The 23,175-nt window shown below is 43.7% G+C and overlaps 1 protein-coding gene across 3 annotated transcripts in view; it reads right to left on the reverse strand.

Moving 5' to 3' along the window:
* Nucleotides 1-5,225: 5,225 nt before the first annotated feature.
* MAGI3 (membrane associated guanylate kinase, WW and PDZ domain containing 3) overlaps nucleotides 5,226-23,175 on the reverse strand; it is a 603,948-nt gene continuing 585,998 nt past the window's right edge. For 2 of the 3 annotated variants that reach the window (XM_082246222.1, XM_082246221.1), the window contains exons 20-21: nucleotides 20,683-20,821; nucleotides 5,226-7,272 (exon numbers count right to left, since the gene is read on the reverse strand). In XM_082246222.1, the coding sequence (XP_082102348.1) occupies nucleotides 5,666-7,272; nucleotides 20,683-20,821 (1,746 nt within the window). In that variant the 3' untranslated portion in view covers nucleotides 5,226-5,665. Of the gene's footprint in view, nucleotides 7,273-8,370; nucleotides 8,462-20,682; nucleotides 20,822-23,175 lie in introns of all 3 variants that reach the window. The other variant, XM_082246223.1, reaches the window with a different exon arrangement.

Below are 23,175 nucleotides of genomic sequence, written 5' to 3' on the forward strand. Positions count from 1 at the left end.
CGCTTTCGCCCAACCATGCGAATGGGGGGCATTAATATGCGGTGAGTGTCCATCTGATGGGAGTAGAGATTGATGTCACACAGTGGTGTTGGGGATTTCCTAGTGATTCATGTTATTTTCATTCACAGGACTCACATACTGTATATCCATTTTATTTTTGGACTCAAATATTTTATTCTACTTATGTTTTGGACTGTGCACTATATCACGAGGATAATATATAAAATATCTATTTTCATTCATTGTTTATATTTGCGCTGCTGGTGTTGCACATGAAAAAAAGAATTGTTGCTTTACATAAAAATGGCCTAGGCTATAAGATGAAAGCCAAGACCCGGAAACTGAGTTTCCAAGACCATACAGCGGTTTAACAGAACGGGTTCCACTCAGAACAGGCCTCGCATGGTCGACCAAAGAAGTTGAGTGCACGTGCTCAGCATCATATCCAGAGGTTGTCTTTGGGAAATAAACGTATGAGTGCTTCCAGCATTGCTGCAGAGGTTGAAGGGGTGGGTGGTCAGCCTGTCAGTGCTCAGACCATATGCCACACACTGCATTAAATTGGAATGATGATGCACAAGAAAGCCCTCAAACTGTTTGCTGAAGACAAGCAGACTAAGGACATGGATTACTAGAACCATGTCCTGTGGTCTGATGAGACCAAGAAAAACTTATTTGGGTCAGATGGTGTCAAGCGTGTATGTCGGCAACCAGGTGAGGCGAAAAAAGATAAGTGTGTCTTGCCTACAGTCAAGCATGGTGGTGGGAGTGTCATGGTCTGGGGCTACATGAGTGTTGAGGAAACCATGAATGTCAACATGTACTATGACATACTGAAGCAGAGCAGGATCCCCTCTCTTCGAAGACTGGGCCACAGGGCAGTATTCCAAGATCATAACAACCCCAAACACACCTCCAAGATGACCACTGCCTTGCTAAAGAAGCTGAGGGTAAAGGTGATAGACTGGCCACGCATGTCTCCAGACCTAAACCCTATTGAGCATCTGAGGGGCATCCTCAAAACGGAAGGTGGAGGAGCGCAAAGTCTCTACCATCCACCAGCTCCGTGATGTCATCATGGAGGAGTGGAAGAGGAGTCCAGTGGCAACCTGTGAAGCTCTGGTGACCTCCATGCCCAAAAGGGTTAAGACAGTGCTGGAAAATAATGGTGGTCACACAAAATATTGACACTTTGGACCCAATTTGGACATTTTCACTTAGGGGTGTACTTCACTTTTGTTTCCAGGGATTTAGACAATAATGGCTGTGTGTTGAGTTAATTTGAGGGGACAGCAAATTTACACTGTTATACAAGCTATACACTCACTACTTTACATTGTAGAAAAGTGTCATTCCTTCAGTGTTGTCACATGAAAAGATATAATAAAATATTTACAAAAATGTGAAGGGTGTACTCACTTTGAGATACTGTAGGTTTAAAATGTTGATGTACATTAATGGGTCTATTTTATTGTGCCATACTATCCAAATAAAATTACGACTCTTGTGAGATACTGTATGTCTGAACACAAAGAATAGTTAAACATTCCCATAGACACACTCCTAAATCTTGTGGACAGTCTTCCCAGAAGAGTTGAAGCTGTTATAGCTGCAAAGGGTGGGCAAATTCAATCTTGACCCCTACGGACTAAGACTTTAAAGTTCACGTGCGTGTAACGGCAGACATCCCAATACTTTTGACAATATAGTGTATAAGCATTCAGTAGAGCGAATACCCCATTTACTGGTGAAGAGCATGCTGTACCTCTTACCCATCTTGGAGTTTGCTTGGTTTATGCCATCATGCATTAACATATTGTTGTCCAATTAGGCAAAGTTCAATCAACATCTCTTGGGTACTTGACACCATCTGAACCAAATAGGTTTATCATGGTCTCATCAGACCACAGGACATGGTTCCAGTAATCCATGTCCTTAGTCTGCTTGTCTTTAGCAACCTCTTTGCGGGCTTTCTTGTGCATCATCTTTAGAAGAGGCTTCCTTCTGGGATGACAGCCATGTGGACCAATTTGATGCAGTTTGCGGCATATGGTATGAGAACTGACAGGCTGACCTTCCATCCCTTCAACCTCTGCAGCAATGCTGCAGCAGCCATACGTCTATTTTCCAAAGACAACCTCTGGATATGATGGACATTTTCACTTAGGGGTGTACTTCACTTTTTGAGTTATTTTGAGGGAACAGCAAATTTACACTGTTATACAAGCTGTACACTCACTACTTTACATTGTAGCAAAGTATCATTTCTTTAGTGTTGTCACATGAAAAGATCTAATAAAATATTTACAAAAATGTGAGGGGTGTACTCACTTTTGTGAGATATTGTACATTTCAGTAAGCCAACATTTCTGTATTAAAAATCCTTTTTTTTTTTTTTTTTTTTTTAATTGGTCTTATGTAATATTTTAATTGTGATACTGTAGGTTTAAAATGTTGATGTACATTAGTGTACATAAGTCTGTTTTATTGTGCCATACTATCCAATTAAAATTACAACAACAACAATCAGTTCAAAATCCTACAAAAGTAGATTTTCATTTCATTGGGTAAAATTTAATGTTGCATTGACATTGTTCACTAAATGTCCTAATTAATGTAATTTACAACCTTATATAATCTACTTCAGCCTAACTGTGAATGGAATATCAGGCAGTAATAAATAATCTTGTTTAATAATGTGTATTGTGCGATTACTGCATGTAAAAGAAACAAACAAAGCACGCCATTAATTTAGGCTTTAGTAAACCTGCTTAGAGTCTTAACAACAAAAGACAAAGCAACTCTGTGTATTCATTTTAATGCAAAATAGTTCTTAGATTTGGAGGATGCTTCTGCTGAACACATACAATATATATAATGCATTATCGGAAAATAAAACAAAATTATACAGCAATTTGTCTTATAATATTTTACAGTGCAAGAACTGAAGGCCATTGACTGGATTGTTCTTATATATCTATATATGTATATCTATATATAAAAAATAATAACTGCTTTACAGATCTAGTCTATATTTTGGAAAGATATATGTATATATTTATAGGTGCTGTACATTATTTAGACATTTACAACCAGTAAATCTATTCTTGATTCCCTTAATATTTCAAGGCAACTTTTCATACAGAATCGGAAAAACATTTCCTTCGAGAAAGATTTACTTCTGGAAAAGTATCACAGTATATGAAGAGAATAGATCTAAATCACAGTAATGAGCTGGGTGCATTGAATATGGCTTAACCCCTTGGTTGCTAGAGGATCTGATGTGTTATTACTCCACTCCTTAGCAATGAAAGGGTTAAGCACAGCAGAACAACATTCACCATAACAAAACTGAAAAACAGAGGCATATAGCAATACATTGGTACAAATCAACATTCCCAGGGCTTTAGCTGTTGGAGTTTTTGTAACTCTAACGTGCAGTGCTACAACAAAATAAACTGCTACGCACCGACTGACCCTGTTTCAAACATAAGAGCATTTTGTGTTGTGGGAGGGACAGTGTTCTAGCAAATTCATTGTGGTGTTAAAGTGTATAATTACCTGTTGAACATTATGGTAGTATCCGACAGTGTGCAGGAACACTAATGCAAACAAAGAAAAGTTTATTTGATAGCAATTCGTATCAATGAGAGAAGCCTCCACCAAATGTCCAAAAGGTTTTTTTTTTTTTTTTTTGTTTAACCAATTAACAGAATTGTTGGCCTTTCTGCTTATATTCAGCAACCAATCATAGCTCAAACACACATATAAAAGGGGCCTTAAATAGCATGTAATATTGTTACCATATATTATAGGTTAGATATATTTAAGCCTCAAAAAAAAAAAAAAAAAAATCCTTTGGTGAATCTCACACACGCACAAACCTAAAATCAATTGACATGACATGCAGTTCAAGCAATAATGAGTTAAGCTAAAGCAACTATTTTACTAGTGTTGTGGGGCTTAAAGGTGAGACCTGTCTGTTGCCCGAACAAAAACTCTCCATGTTGCTGTCAGTGCAAGTCAGAAAAAAAAAAGGCAGGCACCAATTGGCTCTTCTGGGCAACAAGAATAGCTCACACCTAAGCCCTCTGTTATGGATATGCAGCCCGTTCGATCGTAAGGAACTAATGCTCTTACTAGGCCAAAGCAGAGTGGGCATTTTTCATAACCGTGACCAATCCAAGCAATGCTAGAGGCAATCAAGTCGTCAAGCTCTGTTCTCAGGTTTTGTTGAATATTTTCTAGAAACTTTTTTTGTGCATATGCGGCAAATAACACAATCGGTTGTATTGGAACAAGTCTTGTGGTTCGCACTGGACCACAGCGATCATAGTAAAAATGGGCACACAGGATACTTGCCTATCTACAGCCAATCAAGCTGGTTTTAAACTAAATTATGTATGAATGATGCTACCTTGAGTGATGACAACTTTGACCTTTTGCAGGACACAAGGTCCTGGCAAGAGGAGCTAGTGACTATGGGATCACAGTGATGTAAACATAATACAACCGACATTTTGTTGAATATTGATGTGCAATGTCAGCATTTTCAGTGAATTCACTGCAATGATGATACAGAATAGAAGGTCGGATATGTTTCTTGGTTGCAAGTATATTTGTGTATTTGTTCTAGATATGCTAGCTGACAAGGTTATAGCTGTCGTCAACATTCTTCTATCATTTATTGTCAACCTGTACTGTTTACTTTGTATTGTACCTATAAAAGCATCCATTAATAGTCTAAAGATGCCAAATGGCGTTTGCATTGTGTACTGAACAGAATGCTACTTTTGCAAATTATACAAGATGTTTCAAATAGTTATGATCTTTCCTTCACCCAAGCCACACTTTGCTTTCCATTGACCTTAAAAAGCTTTTTCCTCCCATGCAACTATAATTAAGCTATTTAAAATCATCATTTCAAAAGCCCATGAAATACATGCTGTTCAGTTTACTGCATATAATATTTCTTTTGTTCTTTTGTATTCAGTCATGTGCATCATAATAAAACTAATTTAGGAAAGGAGCAGACTGAAGCAAAAGTTATTCTTCTGCCCCTTTCTGCAGAAGTACATACATAGGTATTATGATAAGCTCTTATTAAAAGTAGAAAACTAGATGGTAACTAGACCCCAATTTGTTCTTTGTAAAAAAGCTTCCTGTTCTGTATATATGTGTATTGGGAGGCTATTTTAACACAGGAGTAAAATGTCAGTGGTTTATGTCACCATATCACAGAGTCCTTTCTTTGACCATCAATAGCTTGTATGTTTCTGTTACAGTTTTTACACATGCAACATGCTAGTCAAATATTTCAACCAGGCCTTTTTTTTCCGCTTATGTAAAAGACAAGTTTACACTTTACACGGACGTTGGAAATAAACTGAACAGGAAGATAAAATTGGCACAAGTAGTGGAGTCATGATCACATTGGCAAAGGTAAATATGCATGGTTAGGATCTGTACAACACTGTCCCAACATAATTTGTAGCAGCACAAAGTCCAAAAGTGCGACAGTACACCTTCATAGAGTAACATGGAGCTCAAGCTTGTGGAAGACCATTCATTACAAGCAAAATCCAAAAAATCCTTCATGCAAGTAAGGGTTTTAAAGTTTAAAATACATAAGCTGAAATCAGCTGGCAGCATGTGGAATAGTTGTCTATATATTCAATACGTCAGCTTCAACAACTTTAATTGGACTGGGAACTTTCCATGGTCCTGGAGTTATCAGTGATCTCTTTCCTGCTGTCCTTGATGCTCCTTCGTCTTTGGTTTTCTCTGTAGCTTCAGCTGTAGGATTCTTGATTTGTGGCTCATTATGAAAAGCAGGTTGTTCTTTTTGAGGGACTTTTTCTGCTTGCTTAGCTTTTAGCACAAGGTCTTGAGATGGTTGTTTAATGTTGGAAGAACCCACTTTTTTAATTGGTTCATTCTCATGTTTCTTCTGCTCATATTCGGTGATATTTCTTTGAGATTTTTCCTCCGTATTTTTACTTTTCTGGTCTGTGGTTTTCTTGTCATTAACAGCATGCAGATTGTCTTCTCGTCTTGACTTCTCATGTCTTTCATCCAGTTTTTTATAATTTTTGGACTCTTGGACATCTGCTTTGGATTTTTCATCCCTATCTTCTCTTTTGGATCCAATGTGTTTTTTGATTTTGTCTTCCCTCTCTTCCCGCTTTAGTCTCTCCTCCTGCCCCTCCCCACTAGGTTTCTCTTGCCTTCCTTCTCTTCTGGGTTTCTCTTCTCTATCCTGCCTCCTGTGTTTGTCCTCCCTCCAGTACTTATCCTCCCTTTCTTCTCTCCTGATTTTCTCTTCCCTCTCTTCCTTTCTGTGTCTGTCTTCTCGCCTTTGCTTGTCTTCCCTGTCTACTTTTCTGTGTTTGTCATCTTTCTCCTCTCGTCTAAGTTTTTCTTCCCTGTCCTCTTTCCTGTGTCTTTCCTCTCTCTCCTGCCTTCGGGATTTATCATCACTCCTAACTTTATCTTCCCTCTCTTCCCTCCTAATTTTGTCTTCCCTCATGTCTTTCTTCGATGCCTCATGCTTTTCAGTTTTCCTACTCTTTTCAATTCCATCTTCTCTAGCTGACCTTTTGTCCTTTTTATCCATCAGTTGATCTACATTAAGTGCATTTTGCTGTTTCTTTGATGCATCTTCAACTTCAACACTTAGCTTTTCTTTCTCCTCTTTTTTGTAGGATTTTTTGGGACTGGCAGATCTTCCCCTGCGTCCGTGTCCCCTGTTCTTGTCTTTATCATTGCCAGCATCATATTCAGTGCCTGTTTTATGATGCGATTTTCGGGGGCTCAAAGATCTTTCTCGGACATCTTTGTGTGTGCGTTTCGAATCAGTATGTCGGGGACTCTGGTGTCTTTCAGATATATTACTGTCACTTTTCTTGGGACTTGCTGAACGCCCTCTCCTTGTGCTGCTTTCTTTCCTAGATTCAAGTGGTTTCTTTTTGGAAGAGTTTTTGGGGCTCAACGACCTTTCCCTTTGCTGGTTCTTGTCATTAGCTAAAGGTACCAGCAGTTCTGACTTGTTCTCATTAATGTTAACACTAGGCAAAGCTTCAATATCTTTTTTTTGCTGTATATCATTTGCAACATCCATTTTTTCAGTCTCATGAACATCCAAAGTTTCTTCATCAGGCGCCATTAAATGAAAAACTCCAGGAATTGGATCCACATATGAGGTTGACAAAAATGCTGAATCGTCGTCATATATTACATTTGCAGATGTTAGAGAAGTACTGTCCAGATCATCTAAATAAATAATCAGAACAAATTAGAATCAATAAGCACTTTACCAAAGAAAATATTTTAGAGGAGAAACTTTTGACTTGTAATTTATCAACAGATTTCTCATGCAGGTGAATTACAGATAGTCCTGTGATACAAGATAAATGCTAACAGTCAATGAGACATGCACTTATAAAACAACAAACCCCATATAATGTAATACAATGCGATATCTTAAAATGTGGACAGTGAACTGCATTTTTGCATCATCTTTTACATAAACGGTGTATTCTACAGCTTGTACAAATATCTATGCCATGTATTGAAACAGTGGACAAATGATAATGGAATGTATGATACATTGCATGCAACATCAAGAGGCATTCCAGGATAAATCACAGATTCACCCCAACGTGTATTAACAGAAAAGCATACTTCTGGTTGCATCGCTTTTACATATTATATTGGCCAGACAATTTTATAGGCGCATGAACATCAGCCCACTCAACATTTGTATGTTAAGGAGGAGCGGGCAGGAGGGTTAGCTGTCAGCGGCTGCTGGGATGCAAATTTAATTTATCTTGGATAACCCCAAAGTAATTTTTTTTCTTCAATACATACATGCGTGCACAGTTTAGTAATGTGATTCATGGAGGCTATTTAACGGTTCGATCCAGGGTGAGTGAATTTAAAGTGTCTTTAATTCTATAACCAGTAAAGTCTATGCAAAAGTTGAATCCATGGAACTTCAGCATTTCTACAATATAGTTTGCCAGAAGGACAATCTATATGTTTATAATTACACACACTCATGCAATAGGGTGTATTCATGCACATAACCACATTTAAAGACCTCATAGATTTTGTCAAGTATTTGGCATGAAGATAATCCTTTTTCTAAAGTCATATGAAGCAGACAGTGTACTCCATTTTTTAATTAAAGCGATTTGTAACCTGGTGTATTGCTCCGAGGCTAGCAGCACCTGTACTGCCACTTAAATGTGATTGGTTAAGCCATGCGTGCACATACATATTAATGAGCATAGGCAGTTAAAGCAGACAAGACACAGTGAAGACAGAGGAATGTGTGAAAAAGCTGAATCAAGAGGCATGCACATTTACCAAATCTTTAAGGAAAAGACCAAGAAAAGCACGAGAAAGCCTTATTGCTGATCAGATTTCACGTAGGAGCAGAGGCTGGAAGGAGCCAAACCTGAGGAGAAGGAAAACAAGCCTGGAACAGAATTCCAACATCACCAAGGCATAGCTAGCAACAGTTCACACTGGGCGTTCATTAGCAATGTGTGCACACAGGTTAGATCACTGTATATGCAAAATCTGCCAAGATATTCACACATAATCATCTTGGCTGCTGCTGTGATATTTAGAAGCTGCCAATAACAGCCAAACAGGAGACAAGATATATAGAATGTTAGCAAAATGACTAAATAACATAAAGTGCCTTAATTCTCTTGGTATAGAAAAATACATAAAACAATCTTCTACATTTTGAAGGTTCAAATCCGGAAAATAAAAAAAGGAGATGCATTATACAGTTGTGTTTATAAGTTTACATACCCTTGCAGAATTTATGATTTCTTGGCCATTTGTCCACGAATATGAATGAGAACACAAAAACTTTTCTTTCACTCATGGTTAGTGTTTGCCCGTTTATTATCAATCAGCTGTGTTTACTCTTTTTAAATCATGACAACAGAAACTACCCAAATGACCCTGATCAAAAGTTTACATACCCTGGTGATTTTGGCCTGATAACATGCACACAAGTTGACTCAAAGGGGTTTGAATGGCTATTAAAGGTAACCATCCTTGCCTGTGAACGGTTTGCTTGTAAATAGTGTGTGTGTATAAAAGGTCAATGAGTTTCTGGACTCCTGCCAGACCCTTGCATCTTTCATCCAGTGCTGCACTGACGTTTCTGGATTCTGAGTCATGGGGAAAGCAAAAGAATTGTCAAAGGATCTGCGGGAAAAGGTAGTTGAACTGTATAAAACAGGCAAGGGATATAAAAAGATATCCAAGGAATTGAGAATGCCAATCAGCAGTTGAACTGTATAAAACAGGAAAGGGATATAAAAAGATATCCAAGGAATTGAGAATGCCAATCAGCAGTGTTCAAACTCTAATAAAGAAGTGGAAAATGAAGGTTTCTGTTGAAACCAAAGCACGGTCTAGTAGACCAACTACAATTTTAGCCACAACTGCAAGGAAAATTGTTTGGGATGCAAAGAAAAATGCAAAAATAACTTCAGATGAAATAAAGGAATCTCTGAGAACATGTGGTGTGGCTGTTTCAAGATGCACAATAAGGAGGCACTTGAAGAAAGATGGGCTGCATGGTCTAGTCGCCAGAAGAAAGCCATTACTACGCAAATGCCACAAAGTATCCTGCTTACAATACGCCAAACAGCACAGAGACACACCTCAAACCTCCTGGCACAAAGTTATTTGGAGTGATGAGACCATAATTGAGATTTTTGGCCACAACCATAAACACTACATTTGGAGAGGAGTCAACAAGGCCTATGATGAAAGGTACACCATTCCTACTGTGAAACATGGAGGTGGATCGCTGGTGTTTTGGGGATGTGTGAGCTACAAAGGCACAGGAAATTTGGTCAGAATTGATGGCAAGATGAATGCAGTTTCTTATCAAAAAATACTGGGGGAAAATTTGCATTTATCAGCCCGGAAGCTGTGCATGGGATGTACTTGGACATTCCAACATGACAATGGTCCTAAATACAAGGCCAAGTCGACCTGTCATTGGCTATAGCAGAATAAAGTGACGGTTCTGGAAAGGTCATCTTAGTCTCCTGAGCTCAATATCATTGAGCCACTCTGGGGAGATCTCAAACATGCAGTTAATGCAAAACAGCCCAGGAATTTACAGAAACTGGAGGCTTTTTGCCAGGAAGAATGGCCAGCTTTACCATCTGAGAACATACAGAGCCTCATCCACAAATACCACAAAAGACCTTAGGCTGTCATTGATGTTAAAGGGGGCAATACACGGTATTAAGAACTGGGGTATGTAAACTTTTGATCAGGATCATTTGGGTAGTTTCTGTTGTCATTATGATTTAAAAAGAGTAAAGACAGTTGATTGATAATAAATTACTTCAGCCAAACACTAACCATGAGTGAAAGAAAAGTTTTTGTGTTATCATTCATATTCTCGGAAAAATGGCCAAGAAATCATAAATTCTGCCAGGGTATGTAAACTTATGAGCACAACTGTAATTAAAACTCTGTTACGACCATGCATAAATGTGTTTACAGCTTTCCGAGACCTGATACTCTACAGGGCTATGCATTCGCACTTTTCTCCAAATTATTCAAATAAAACAGCTTATGTGACGACTGAGTGGGGACATCTACTACATCATGGGGGCTGGAGAAGACTAAGAGCACGTATAGGGTCCACACACACTGGGCTTAAAAAAACGAGAGGAGTTTTGCCTGTAGAAGCAGCTCAATGTTATCCTATGTGTCAATGCAAATTACGTTTAGAGGCATATTTTAAGCTCGGCATTTAGAGGCAGAAAAATAAAACCTGTCTGGTTTGCGTTTCTGAGAGGAGTTTTCTGACAGAAAAACATGCTAAATGCCTCTACAAAAATGCTTTATATGAGAGTTTTTTTCTGCCAAAAGAACTGGCGTTTTTTTAATCCCAGCTGTTCGGCAAAGGGTGGTCAGGACAGAAAAAGCAGGTAGTTGAGCAACAGTTTTACTGACCCCTGATCAATCACCTAAACAAGGACATACAGCCACTTATGACGGCCATGATATTTTGCTGCTATGTTGGGGGAGCAGAACACTGCCCATTCAAGTTAAGCATCTGGTTGCAGAGTGGTGGTTCAGCTTTTTGAGGGTTAAAACAGGCAGCGAGCAGGCAAAATATAGGCTCCCAGCTGCCTGCCAACGGCACTTTGAAAAGTGATCTACAATGAACCATTTTCAGAGGGGCAGCAAGGGCTGCTGCACATCTGAACGATTCATTACATTTAAGGTACATAAAGATAAAGGGACTTTTGCAATGCCTAGTGTGCAGGACAGAAGCTTTCCTTAACCACTTCTGGATCGGAAGGTTTTACCCCCTTAATGACCAGGCCATTTTTTGCGATTTGGCACTGCGTTACTTTGTGACGCTGTACCCAAATAAAATTGATGTCCTTTTTTTCCCCACAAATAGAGCTTTCTTTTGGTGGTATTTGATAACCTCTGCAATTTTTATTTTTTGGACTATAAACAAAAAAAGAGCCACAATTCTTTACTTTCTGCTATAAAACATATCCAATAAAAAAAATTTGAATTCAGCTACATATTTTTGGTAAAAAAATCCCAATAAGTGTATAGTGATTGGTTTGAGCAAAAGTTATTGCGTCTACAAACTAGGGGAAAGATGTATGTCATTTTTTTTTACTAGTAATGGTGGTGATCAGTGATTTTTAGTGGGACTGCGACATTGCGGTAGACAGATCGGACACCTGACATTTTTGACACTTTTAGGGGGACAAGTGATATTACTACAGTAATCAGTGCTAAAAATATGCACTGTTACTGTACTGACACTGGTAGGGAAGGGGTTAACACCAGGGGCGATCAAAGAGTTAAATGTGTCCCTAGGGGGTGCTTTCTAACTGTGGGGGGATGGGCTTGCTGGATGAACACAGAGACCTGTGTTCCTAAATAAGTTTTTTGAGTTCAGTCATTTTTCTTCTGCCCTTAAAATGGTTCTAAAGGCAGAAGTTTTTTTTTTTTTATCATAACAGTTATAACATAACAGTTACCTGAGCCTCAGCTGTCTGGGACTCTCCCTTCTGATTAGCTGAGAGATTGGTGGTTACTGCTTCTGTCAATCAAAGTCAGTGAGCCAATGAGGAGAGAAAGAAGACAGAGCTGAGCCTCGGCTCCATGTATCAGTGGACACACAGAGCAGCGACTCAGCTTGGGGTGCCCCCATAGGAAACTGCTTGCTGTGGGGGCACTCGGACGGAGGAATGGGCCAGAAGGGGGTGCAAGGGACCCAAGAAGAGGAGGATTAGGGCTGCTCTGTGCAAAATGACTGGGAGTTGAGCTCTTTTCATATATTTGTATAAGGTCTGAAAAAAGTTAGAGTTGGAATTTAACAGGGGAGGAAGTTATACACAGAAAATTTAGCATAACAGTTAGAGGGATAGAGGTATGATAAAAAATGTTCATTCACAGCAGTTTTCCTAATACTGTATTACAATAGTTTTGGAATAGTATTATTATAATACAAGTGAAATGCCAAATACTTTGACATAATTAAACATGTTTGTTTCTATGCTTTTGGTCTCAAAAGTACCTTTGTGTAATTTTGACAGCATTATATCTATGTTTTTTTCAATGTTTGTTAGGCCTCATGCACACTCTGCTTTTAGGAGCATCAGGCATTTTTTTACAGCTTAAAAATGCCTCTCTATTTTTTTTTATGTGTCAATGCACATATAGGCTTTTAGGAGCTGCAAGTGGCATAGGCGAAGGGATGGACTTGCAGCAGAATGGAACAAGGTCGTGGCCCCCAGGTAGGCCCAGCTGAAGATGTGGAGACCACTGGCATGTGCCGAGTAAGCAGCAGACTTTAAGGATATCCAAGAGACAAGCCAAGGTCAGGACAGGCAGCAAACGAACATAGACGGAGAAACAAAGCCAGGTCGGTATACACAGGAAATCAGATATAAGAGCCTAGGGGTATACAGATGGGAGCTCAGAGAACAGTGAAGTTGCTCAAGCAAGGAGCAGTGCACTGAGCATGTGTATATATAAGGAAGCACACTGGGAGGTGACCCAGGAAGTAATAGACAGGAAAAGGATATAACCCTCAGTGGAGCAGGCAACGCCCATAGGACAACAGAGAAGCCAAACACCACATGTGAAAAGGAAGCAAGATTGAAGCACTGCAGCAAGGAGGTAAGGGTATACAAACAAAACTATAGGCTAACTTGTGACAGTGGCAGCTGCAGGGCTCTAATGAGGAAAGCTGCTAGGCCTGCATCCCTTTAGGCATGTTCCTATTGGAAGTATTTCACCAAAAAACTGAATTTTTGTAAAATCTTACCTGTAAAATTCCTTTCTCTGAGTCCTCCGACAGTCGCCGCCTCTTCATATTCGTCACATATGGGGTATTAGACTTTGCTCCGAAGGAGTAGCTAGGCAACAGAATATGTTAACATTAAAGCTTTTAACATATCCCACCCACAGGGGGTGGTCCCCTCAGTCAATACCCTCCTACTTCCTGCAACCATATCTCAGTTTTAGTGGAATAGCAGTAGAGTATACAACCAAACACCAAAAGAGGGGCGGGGGCGGCGACTGTCGGAGGACTCAGAGAAAGGAATTTTACAGGTAAGATTTTACAAAAATTCAGTTTTCTCTTACGTCCTCCGACAGTCGCCGCCTCTTCATATTCGTCACATATGGGGACGTCCCAAAGCAGTGCAAACATGAGGGGTGGGAAACGCAACCGCGCCGAAAAGGCAACGCAGTCTCCGCATCAAAGAAAGGAACCTTACCAAAGGAAGGAAACCAGCTGGGCAACAGCAAAAAAACAAGTGCTCAACAGGAGCAACAACCCAGGAAAAGACAAAAAACCAGGGGATACGAAACTTATCCCAACAGCCAGGAGTCCCCAACAAGGGACCCTAGGGAACAGCCGCACTAAGAACCTTGCGGCCAAAGGAAGCATCCGCCGATGCCTGAACATCTACTTTGTAGAATTTTGTGAAAGTGCGCACGGTCGACCAAGTCGCCGCCTTACACACCTGGGCTACAGAAGCCCCATGACGACAGGCCCAAGACGTACTCAAAGATCTAGTAGAGTGCGCCTTCACAGGTACAGGAGGAACCTTCCCCTGCAAAGCATAGGCCTGTTCAATGGTCTGCCTGATCCATTTGGCGATGGTAGAGGCCGAAGCCGCCATGCCCTTCCGAGGACCCTCTGGAAGAACAAACAAGGAGTCCGTCTTTCGAAAAGGCTCAGTCGATTTAAGGTAAACCCTTATCGCCCGAACAACCTCCAGAGAATGCAATCTCACCTCCTTTGGATGTTTAGGCTTCGCGCACAGCGAAGGCAAGACAATATCCTCATTAAGATGGAATTCCGAAACTCGTTTCGGAAGAAAAGAAGGATTAGGTCGCAAGACCACCTTATCCAAATGAATAACCAGGTACGGAGACTTGCAGGACAAAGCCGCCAGCTCCGACACTCTGCGAGCCGAAGTGATCGCCACCAAAAAGGCGACCTTTTTGGACAACATAGACAACGAGATCTCCCTGATCTGTTCAAAAGGAGCACGTTGCAACACAGACAGAACGAGATTCAAGTCCCAAGGGGGCAGAGGATCCCTCCTAGGAGGAACCAGATGCCGCACACCCTGAACAAAAGTGCCAACTAAGGAGTTGGAAGCCACGGGACGTTGAAACAGAACGGCCAGCGCAGACACCTGACCCTTTATCGTAGCCAGCGCCAAACGCTGATCAACACCCGTTTGAAGGAAAGACAGAACACGGGAAACCGAGTACGTGCGGGGTGAAAACCCCCTGGACTCACACCAGGCAAAATAGGCCTTCCAAGTACGGTAATAAAACCTTCCCCGAGGAAGACTTCCTCGCGTTGATCAAAGTATGAACGACCTCTGGAGAGAGACCCTTCTCCTTCAGGACCTCGGTCTCAACAGCCAGGCCGTCAAAGCCAGCGACTGTAAAGCAGGATGGTAAATCGGTCCTTGAGACAGTAGATCGTCTCGAAGAGGCAGACGCCACGGGGCGTCGACCGCCAGATTCACGAGGTCTGCGTACCAGGACCGGCGAGGCCAGTCCGGTGCCACAAGAATCACCGTGCTGCGTTCCGAGTGTAACCTGCGAAGGAACCTGGACAGCAACTGAATCGGTGGAAACGCGTACATCAGCCTGTACTGATGCCACGGGGCCACTAACGCGTCCGACGCGTCTGCCCGAGGGTCGCGCGTCCTTGCCACGAACCTTCTCACCTTGTTGTTGAGACGAGACGCGAACAGGTCCACATCTGGAAGACCCCACTTCGCGCACAACATCTGGAAGACAGCCGGGTGGAGAGACCATTCCCCCTGGTCCAGGGTCTGGCGACTCAGATAGTCCGCCTGCCAGTTCTCCACCCCCGGAATGTGAACCGCCGTTATCGCCGGGACATGAGTCTCGGCCCAGGACAGAATGTCGGCCACTTCTCGAGCCGCTCCGGCACTCCTGGTGCCCCCTTGGTGGTTGATGTAGGCCACCGCCGTGGCATTGTCCGTCTGCACCCGAACCGGGCAGCCCTGCAGCCGGTCCGTCCAGCGACGAAGACAGAGACTTATCGCACGCAATTCCAGAATGTTGATCGGAAGGGAAGACTCCCCCACCGACCAAGTCCCCTGGGCGGACAGAACGCCCAGAACTCCACCCCAGCCCGACAGGCTGGCATCCGTGGTGATCACCGTCCACGAGACAGGACGAAACGACTTGCCCCTGGACACCAACGGGGACTGGAGCCACCACAGAAGGTTTCTTCTGGTGCGATGACTCAACGAGATTTGAAGATCCAGAGACTGAGGTCGCCCGTCCCACCTGGACAGGATCTCCGCCTGGAGACCCCGCGTGTGAAACTGGGCGAAGGAAATCGCCTCGAAGGCCGAGACCATCAATCCCAGACATCTCATGCACGTCCGCAGAGACGAGTGCGGAACGTCCCTGAGGGACCTGACTTCCTCCTGGAGAGTCCTGAGTTTGTCTTCCGGCAGGAAGACCTTCGCCTGCACCGAGTCCAGAATGATTCCCAGGTAGGGAAGACGAACCGACGGACTCAGTGTCGATTTTGGAAAATTTATCGTCCAACCAAACTCCTGCAGAGTTTGCATCGTGACAGACAGGTCCTTCTCCAGACCCTGGCTGGTCGCAGACCGAACCAGAATGTCGTCCAGATACCCCAGGACAGAAATGCCCTGGGCCCTCAACAATGCCAGAACCGGTGCAAGCACCTTGGTGAAGACCCGTGGAGCCGAGGCGAGACCAAAAGGCAACGCCACGAACTGGTAATGATCCTCCGCAATGGCAAATCGAAGGTACCTCTGGTGACCCTCGAAAATGGGGATGTGAAGATACGCATCCTTCAAATCGATGGAGGCCATGAATTCCCCCGGAACCAGGGCAGCCACCACCGACCGCAGGGATTCCATGCGGAACTTGCGAACCCGCACAGAGCGGTTTAGAGCCTTCAAGTCCAGAATTGGACGAACCTTGCCCTCCTTCCTGGGCACGGTGAACAGATTGGAATAAAACCCCCGAAATCTGTCCCGATGAGGCACCGGAACCACCACTCCCTGAGCCCTCAGGTCCCGCACCGCCAGGTGCAGGTCCCGCAAACGCTCTGGAGACAGTTGAAGATTTGAGGGAAAAAATCTGCTCTCCGGCCGAGAGAGAAACTCGATCTTGTAACCAGATCGAACGATTTCCTGAACCCATCTGTCCCGAACACGGGCCAACCAGGGCTGAAGAAAACCGAGCAAGCGTCCCCCCACCCCAAAACTGGGTGAGGGCGCCCCTTCAGGCCGAACTGTTATGGGCAGCAGATCCGGATTGGCCGGATTTCTGTTTCCCAGACCAGGGCTTCTTCTGAGAGTCTTGACCTTTGAACGGCTTGCCCTTGTAGTGCGGCCGAAAGGCACGAAAGGACCCCTGAGGGGGCCGAAAATTAGCATGCTTCTTCCCAGAAGCTCCCTTAGCCTTGGGGAAATGGGGCAAGAGAGTGCTCTTACCCCCGGTGATCCCCTTAATCAACACATCCAGGGACTCCCCAAAAAGGCGAGACCCATCATAAGGGAGAGTGGCCAAGGTCTTACGTGAAGACTGGTCCACCGACCAACATTTCAACCAAACCAGGCGGCGAGACAACACCGCCACGCTGTGCACACGTGCAGCCAACGGAACCAGGTCCAGGTCCGCATCACACAGATACATGACACCCTGGTGGATTTGATCCACCATATCCAGGGTCGCCGGCGAGGCCGAGTCGGCCACCAAGACGCGCCTAAGCATCTGCGTCCAACTTGCGATCGCCTGGGCCGCCATGAGAGAAGCAAACAGAGCCTTAAGCATAGAACCCGTAACAGAATAAGTATGACGGGCAAGAGACTCCAGTCTCCTATCCGTGGCATCACGGAACACAGGGGAATCCTCTGCAGGAATCGCAGTGGCTTTGTTCAAAACCGCAATTGCGTGATCCACTGGGGGAGGCACACACCACCTCTCATCAGTGGAAGGCGAAAAAGGATAACGCAGCTTGAATCTACTTGGTACCGCAAAAGGTTTGCGCAGATTGCGCAATTGTTCCTTAACAGCGCGCTGAAAATCATCATTGCAGGGAAAAACCTGCGGCGTCCTGCGTTTTCTCTGCGTCCCATAAGCCGCCAAGGCAGCGGGGGGACACACTTCGTCCTGCAAACGCAGCGTTTGCTTTATGGAAGCAATCAACTCATCCATGATTGCAAGCTCTTCAGGCGAGCCAGGGGGAGAATTATCAACCCCTTCAACTTCAGCCTCCACCTCGGACCCCACAAGATCCAGGGAGGAGCGGGACCCCGATAAGGAGGCCCCCGCCATAACAGCCCCATCACCTTCACCCTCAGAATCAGAGGAAAGAGCAACTCTGGGCCTTTTAGTACATTGAGCAGCCACCAGCATCTGCACCTGAGCAGCAAGGCCAGCCACAATAGTGGCTAAATCCCCCCCTGGGGGGGAAACAGCGGTCCCCTGGCTTTCCACCAAGGCTGTAGGAAATTTGCCCTCCTGAGAATCCATTGCCCCTGTAATGCCAGACAACAAAGGGTTAACTGCCCCTTTTAAGCAAGCGCGGCAAGCGCAGCCCACCGCACCACACTCAAGCACAATAAGACCCCCACAGGGAATATGCAAACTGAACACAGGCAATGGATAGCAAGAACAGAAGGATAAAACCTGAGGAGACCCTCGCCGCTGCTGCTGCCTCGATCGGTGTTTCAGGAAAGAGGAAGTGATGCTGCCAGGGCGCTCTATGTAAGCCTATGGAGGCTACAAGAAAATGGCCGCCATGCATGAAAAACATGCCCCACAGCACACAGCTTCACACACTGACCAGGCTGACACACACAGTGTCACACAGCTCCCCCCCCCCCCCCTTGCAGCCCACAGCATGCAGCCGAGAGATAGGGAGACAAGCAGTGTGAATAGAGGCAGGTTACACAGTCCCAGACTGACACCCCCCCAGACAGACATGTCCCCACATAAATACACTTACCTCACATGGCGTGGGGGACCCGCACAGGCGAACAAGCCGCTGCACATGAGACAGGGAGAGTCGCATTCAAGACGCACAAAATGGGGGTTAAGAAACCGCACAGCGTCCAGTGAGGTAGCCACCTCACCAAGCATCCCTGCACCGAACAGGGATGGGTCGTTCACTGTGCCAGGAGCGTTACCTGGCTGAACGCTCGATGGCAGACTGGGAAGCCACTGACCCACGACCTGTGACCAGGGGGGATCAGCCCGAGACCCAGTCCGCATGATCCTCTTCATCAGAAGAACTAACTAACGCTGACAAAAATAACAGCTAAGTAAAGGTAGAGAGAAAACTCAAACAAAATCTTAAAAAGAAGAAAGAGTCTGGGGCAGAAAGCCCCAGCACAGAGAGAGCCAGCCACTCCTGACAAGCTAGACATTAAAACTGAGATATGGTTGCAGGAAGTAGGAGGGTATTGACTGAGGGGACCACCCCCTGTGGGTGGGATATGTTAAAAGCTTTAATGTTAACATATTCTGTTGCCTAGCTACTCCTTCGGAGCAAAGTCTAATACCCCATATGTGACGAATATGAAGAGGCGGCGACTGTCGGAGGACGTAAGAGAAATTATATTTTTGTTGCAGGGGATGTCAGAAATCTGACTTGTATCTTAGGCAGACTTCTGTGAAAGATGGTGAGCCAATCACACAAGGAGGAATTATGTTTCTGGGGTGTGGTCAGTACACATTCTGTGTACAAAACAACTCCAGGCAGCCATATTGTATTGCATTTTCAGAAAATTACAACAGCTGCAGATTGAAAAGGAAAGGTAATTTTTAATAACATTCAATCACAATATGATTTGTGCCGCAATTGTATACGCTATATTGTTTTTTTCTTTATTTGCTATTTCTTTTCCCGACGAAAGTGGAATTACCCTTTAACTGATCCGACTTGTGCCGGTCTGACTTTGAAAAAGGTTCCTTCACTACTTTAGTCCGACTTGGGCACAATTTCAGCCCATTGATTTGAATGGAAGTCCCATCCAAGTTGGATAATCATCTTAACGGATCTGACTTGCTCTGAGGACCTTAAAGGGGAACCCCACGCCAAAATTAAAAAAAAACAGTGGTTCCCCCCCCCCTACATCCAACAAGGGACAAGGGCCTCTTCCCAACAACCCTGGGTGGTGCTTGTGGGGGACTGCCCACTGACACCTTTCACGCTTACCTCCTGCATGTATGTTCCACTGTCTTACCTTCTATAATCCTCTCCTGCACATAATACCCTTACTCTAGCTCTCTAGATAGTGTACAATATGATACCCTTCAATACATACTGCCTTCATACCTTCTGCATTGCTCTTCTACACACGGTCATATCCTCTGACATTCATCTCCTGCTTACACTGCCTACTGTCATATCTTTTGCTTCACATACAGCAAAAGTGCCATATCTTCCACATGCCTCCCCTGCAGATACTGTCCATTGCCAGAACAGGATTTTATTGACAGAAGCAGGAGCCAATGGATGGATCCTGCTGTTGCCTCTCTGTCCTGTGAGCAGAGAGAGAGAGAGCTGCTGCTCTTGGGCTGAGATCAGGCTCAGGAATTTAGGGGGAGCTGGGGAAAGTTGCACACAGAAGATTTTTTTTACCTTAACACAGAGAATGCATTAAGGTAAAAACCTTCTGCCTTTACAACCACTTTAACTGATAAACTAGAGTGATCACAAGCATAAGGTGTATGGCAGTACAGTTCTCATTAGTTGTCTCGAGTGCCGTATTTACAGTCTACTTCAAATCAGTTCATAGTGAAATATTTTGCTTTACACACGCTCATCATGCAAAGTTACCATTCACATACGTAGTTAAATATACTTGTCACCTACACACAGGGAAGGCAGCTACTTTATCAGTTGATCTTTTTTGGCTTAGCACACTAGGAGTTATGTACTTTATTTTCATGCTAAAGCAATGTCACAAATTCCTGCGTATTCTTGTTAGCAATGGTTAAGCCCACACAATTGCTGTTACCACTGCATGTTTCTTCATTCGTGTAATCCAACAACCTGCTAGAAGAAAAATCCACAAGTGCTACATTTAAAAATACAATACTCACCGTGGTCTGGAATAAGCCCTGTCCCTGGCCTCAGTAACAAGAGAACTTTTGTCCCACCAGCCTGAATCAGCTCGATGGCCCGAGTGTGAGTGATGCCTTGTGTGGGCTCTCCATTAATTTCTACTATCTGGTCCCCAACCTGAAAGACACACCAGAAACCAAACAAAGGTCAGGGAGAACGTAATTAGACAAGCAAGTGTAAAACTGAAAGCGGACTAAAGAAGGATTAGAGTCAGTCCCAGCCTATGGTTAGGCTTCCCAGTGGGCTGCCATTTTTAAATACTTACAGTACTTTTATTACACTTAAATTCCCTAGCATAGACCCCCACCCCTCTCCTTGCACATCATAGCCCTCTCCTCTTCTGGGAGTGTGTTACTACTTGTGTGCTGGTCTAACTCTTCTGCCCCTCTGTTTACCTCACTGCATAACCGTTATGTAGCTACCAGGAAAGGAGCAAAGGGAACCCTACAGCGCAGACATCACTAAATGGGGGTCCGCAGTCCAGATCTGGACAATTTAGTCATCAACGTCATCACTTCTGTCATCCTCATCGAGAGACAGGACAGTTCTGGATGAAGGTGGGGGCTACCAACTTACCTCTTCAAGTTAACCAGCAGGTGATTGGCTGCTAGCAACCATTTACAAGCTGGTTACCAGGAAAAGTTGTGCAGCTCCCACCCTTCTTCCAGAGCTGTCCTGCTTCTGATGTCAGCGCTAGACTGATGTTCCTCCCGCCTTCCATCCTGTGTAGGTAGGACATTGAAAAGTGGGGGCGGGGTGAAGACAGGAATGTGAAGGAGAAGGGTGGTGATATAAAGGTGGCTGAGAACAGGAATCTGAAGGAGGAGGTAATATAAAGGGGGGGATGAGGATAGGAATGTAAAGGGGGTGAGGATTGAAATGGGGGGGTGGGATGATGACAGGGATATGAAGGGGGGCTGAGGCCAGTTATGTGAAGGAGGAAGAGGCTGATATAAGGGGGGCAGAGGACAGGAATGTGAAGCAGAGGTTATATTAATGGGGGAGTGATGTGAAGGGGGTTTAAGATACTGCTGTGAAGGGGGGACTATGATGTAAAAAAATGATCTTGATGTAAAGGGAACAGAACTGTGATGTGAAGGGCGACTGTGATGTAAAAATGGGGTTGTGATGTGCAGGGGGTTACTGAAAACAATGTTGTACCAACAGGATTGTGATGTGAAGGATCGGAGGCTAAGTTTAAATAATTACTACCCGTGTTCTGCGTGCAGGAAGCCCGTTCATTTCAATGGGCTGTCTTATGTGCAGAAAAATAAGTCCCGGCATTTTTTTTAAATTGCACTGCACCAACTGGTTTGGCGCTCACAAAAAAAAGGAACAGCGTTTACCAATCAAACATGCGATTTGGACCTCTGCTGATAGAAAACTTTAGTGACAGGACATCTGAATTTTAATTCAATATCCCTGCTATAGGGTGTGTCACTTGAGTAACCTGGGGATGCTAATATCACATCCAAGATGGTGGTGTCCAGGCCTTTAGGATGTCTATACAATGGAACCCCCTACAGGTAAATTACATTCATAAAATAAGTTAATCATATGAAGACTGGAAAATAGGAAAATTGTTGAAATTATAAGTCTGATAACAGGGTCTACTTAAGACACAAAGCAGTAGCATAAAAACTGAATGTCAATGACTGGGACTTTTTAGCTTCTGTCACGTTTTAACTAAAATCCAATGTATGAGTAAATGTTTTTCGATCCTTTCAAGACCTGGTCATGCTGCCAATGACCCACTAAAGGCTCTGTCCACCCAAAGCTGACTTTCAAGTTTTGGTGGTTACTACAGCGTTTCATTTTCTAACAATTTCTGATATCTCTCAGTACCTCAGAGATCTTAGTGCTGAGCTTCTAGGTCTGCACCCCTGTTGTGGCCATTATGAGCAGCTTCCTTTAACCCTGTTGACTTTTTATTACCAAAAATAAAATAGGAGATGCTGGAACACAAATGAACACACCAAAGTTTACAGGTGGACAGTCAGTAGCTATGGCAAGTTGATCTCACTGTATCCTAGATACATAGGAATTCATGGGATATCAAGGTTTACAGGTGGACAGTAGGGGACTATGGCAAAGAGATCTCACTACTGGAATATCCTAGATACACAAGAATCCAGGGGATAGCAAAGTTCACAGATTGGCAGTTGGGGACTATGGGAAGGAGGCAATCTCACTTATCTCACTCCTAGATACATAATAACTGATCTCACTCCTAGATACAGAAGGGGATTACAAAGTTTGCAGGTGGACAGTCAGGAACTACAGTAAGAAGATCTCACTGTTAGAGTACCCTAGACAAATAAAAATCTAGTGGATACCATTGTGTACAGGTGGACAGCAGAAGATTGTGACGAGGAGATCTCATTGCTGGGATTTTTCCATATTCATAGGTTTCCAGGGGATAACAAAGTTTACAGGTAGACAGTTAGGAAACATGACAAGGAGATCTCACT

This window comes from Pelophylax lessonae (assembly GCF_965119305.1).
Source record: "Pelophylax lessonae genome assembly, chromosome: 2".
NCBI classification, from domain to species: Eukaryota; Metazoa; Chordata; class Amphibia; order Anura; family Ranidae; genus Pelophylax; species Pelophylax lessonae.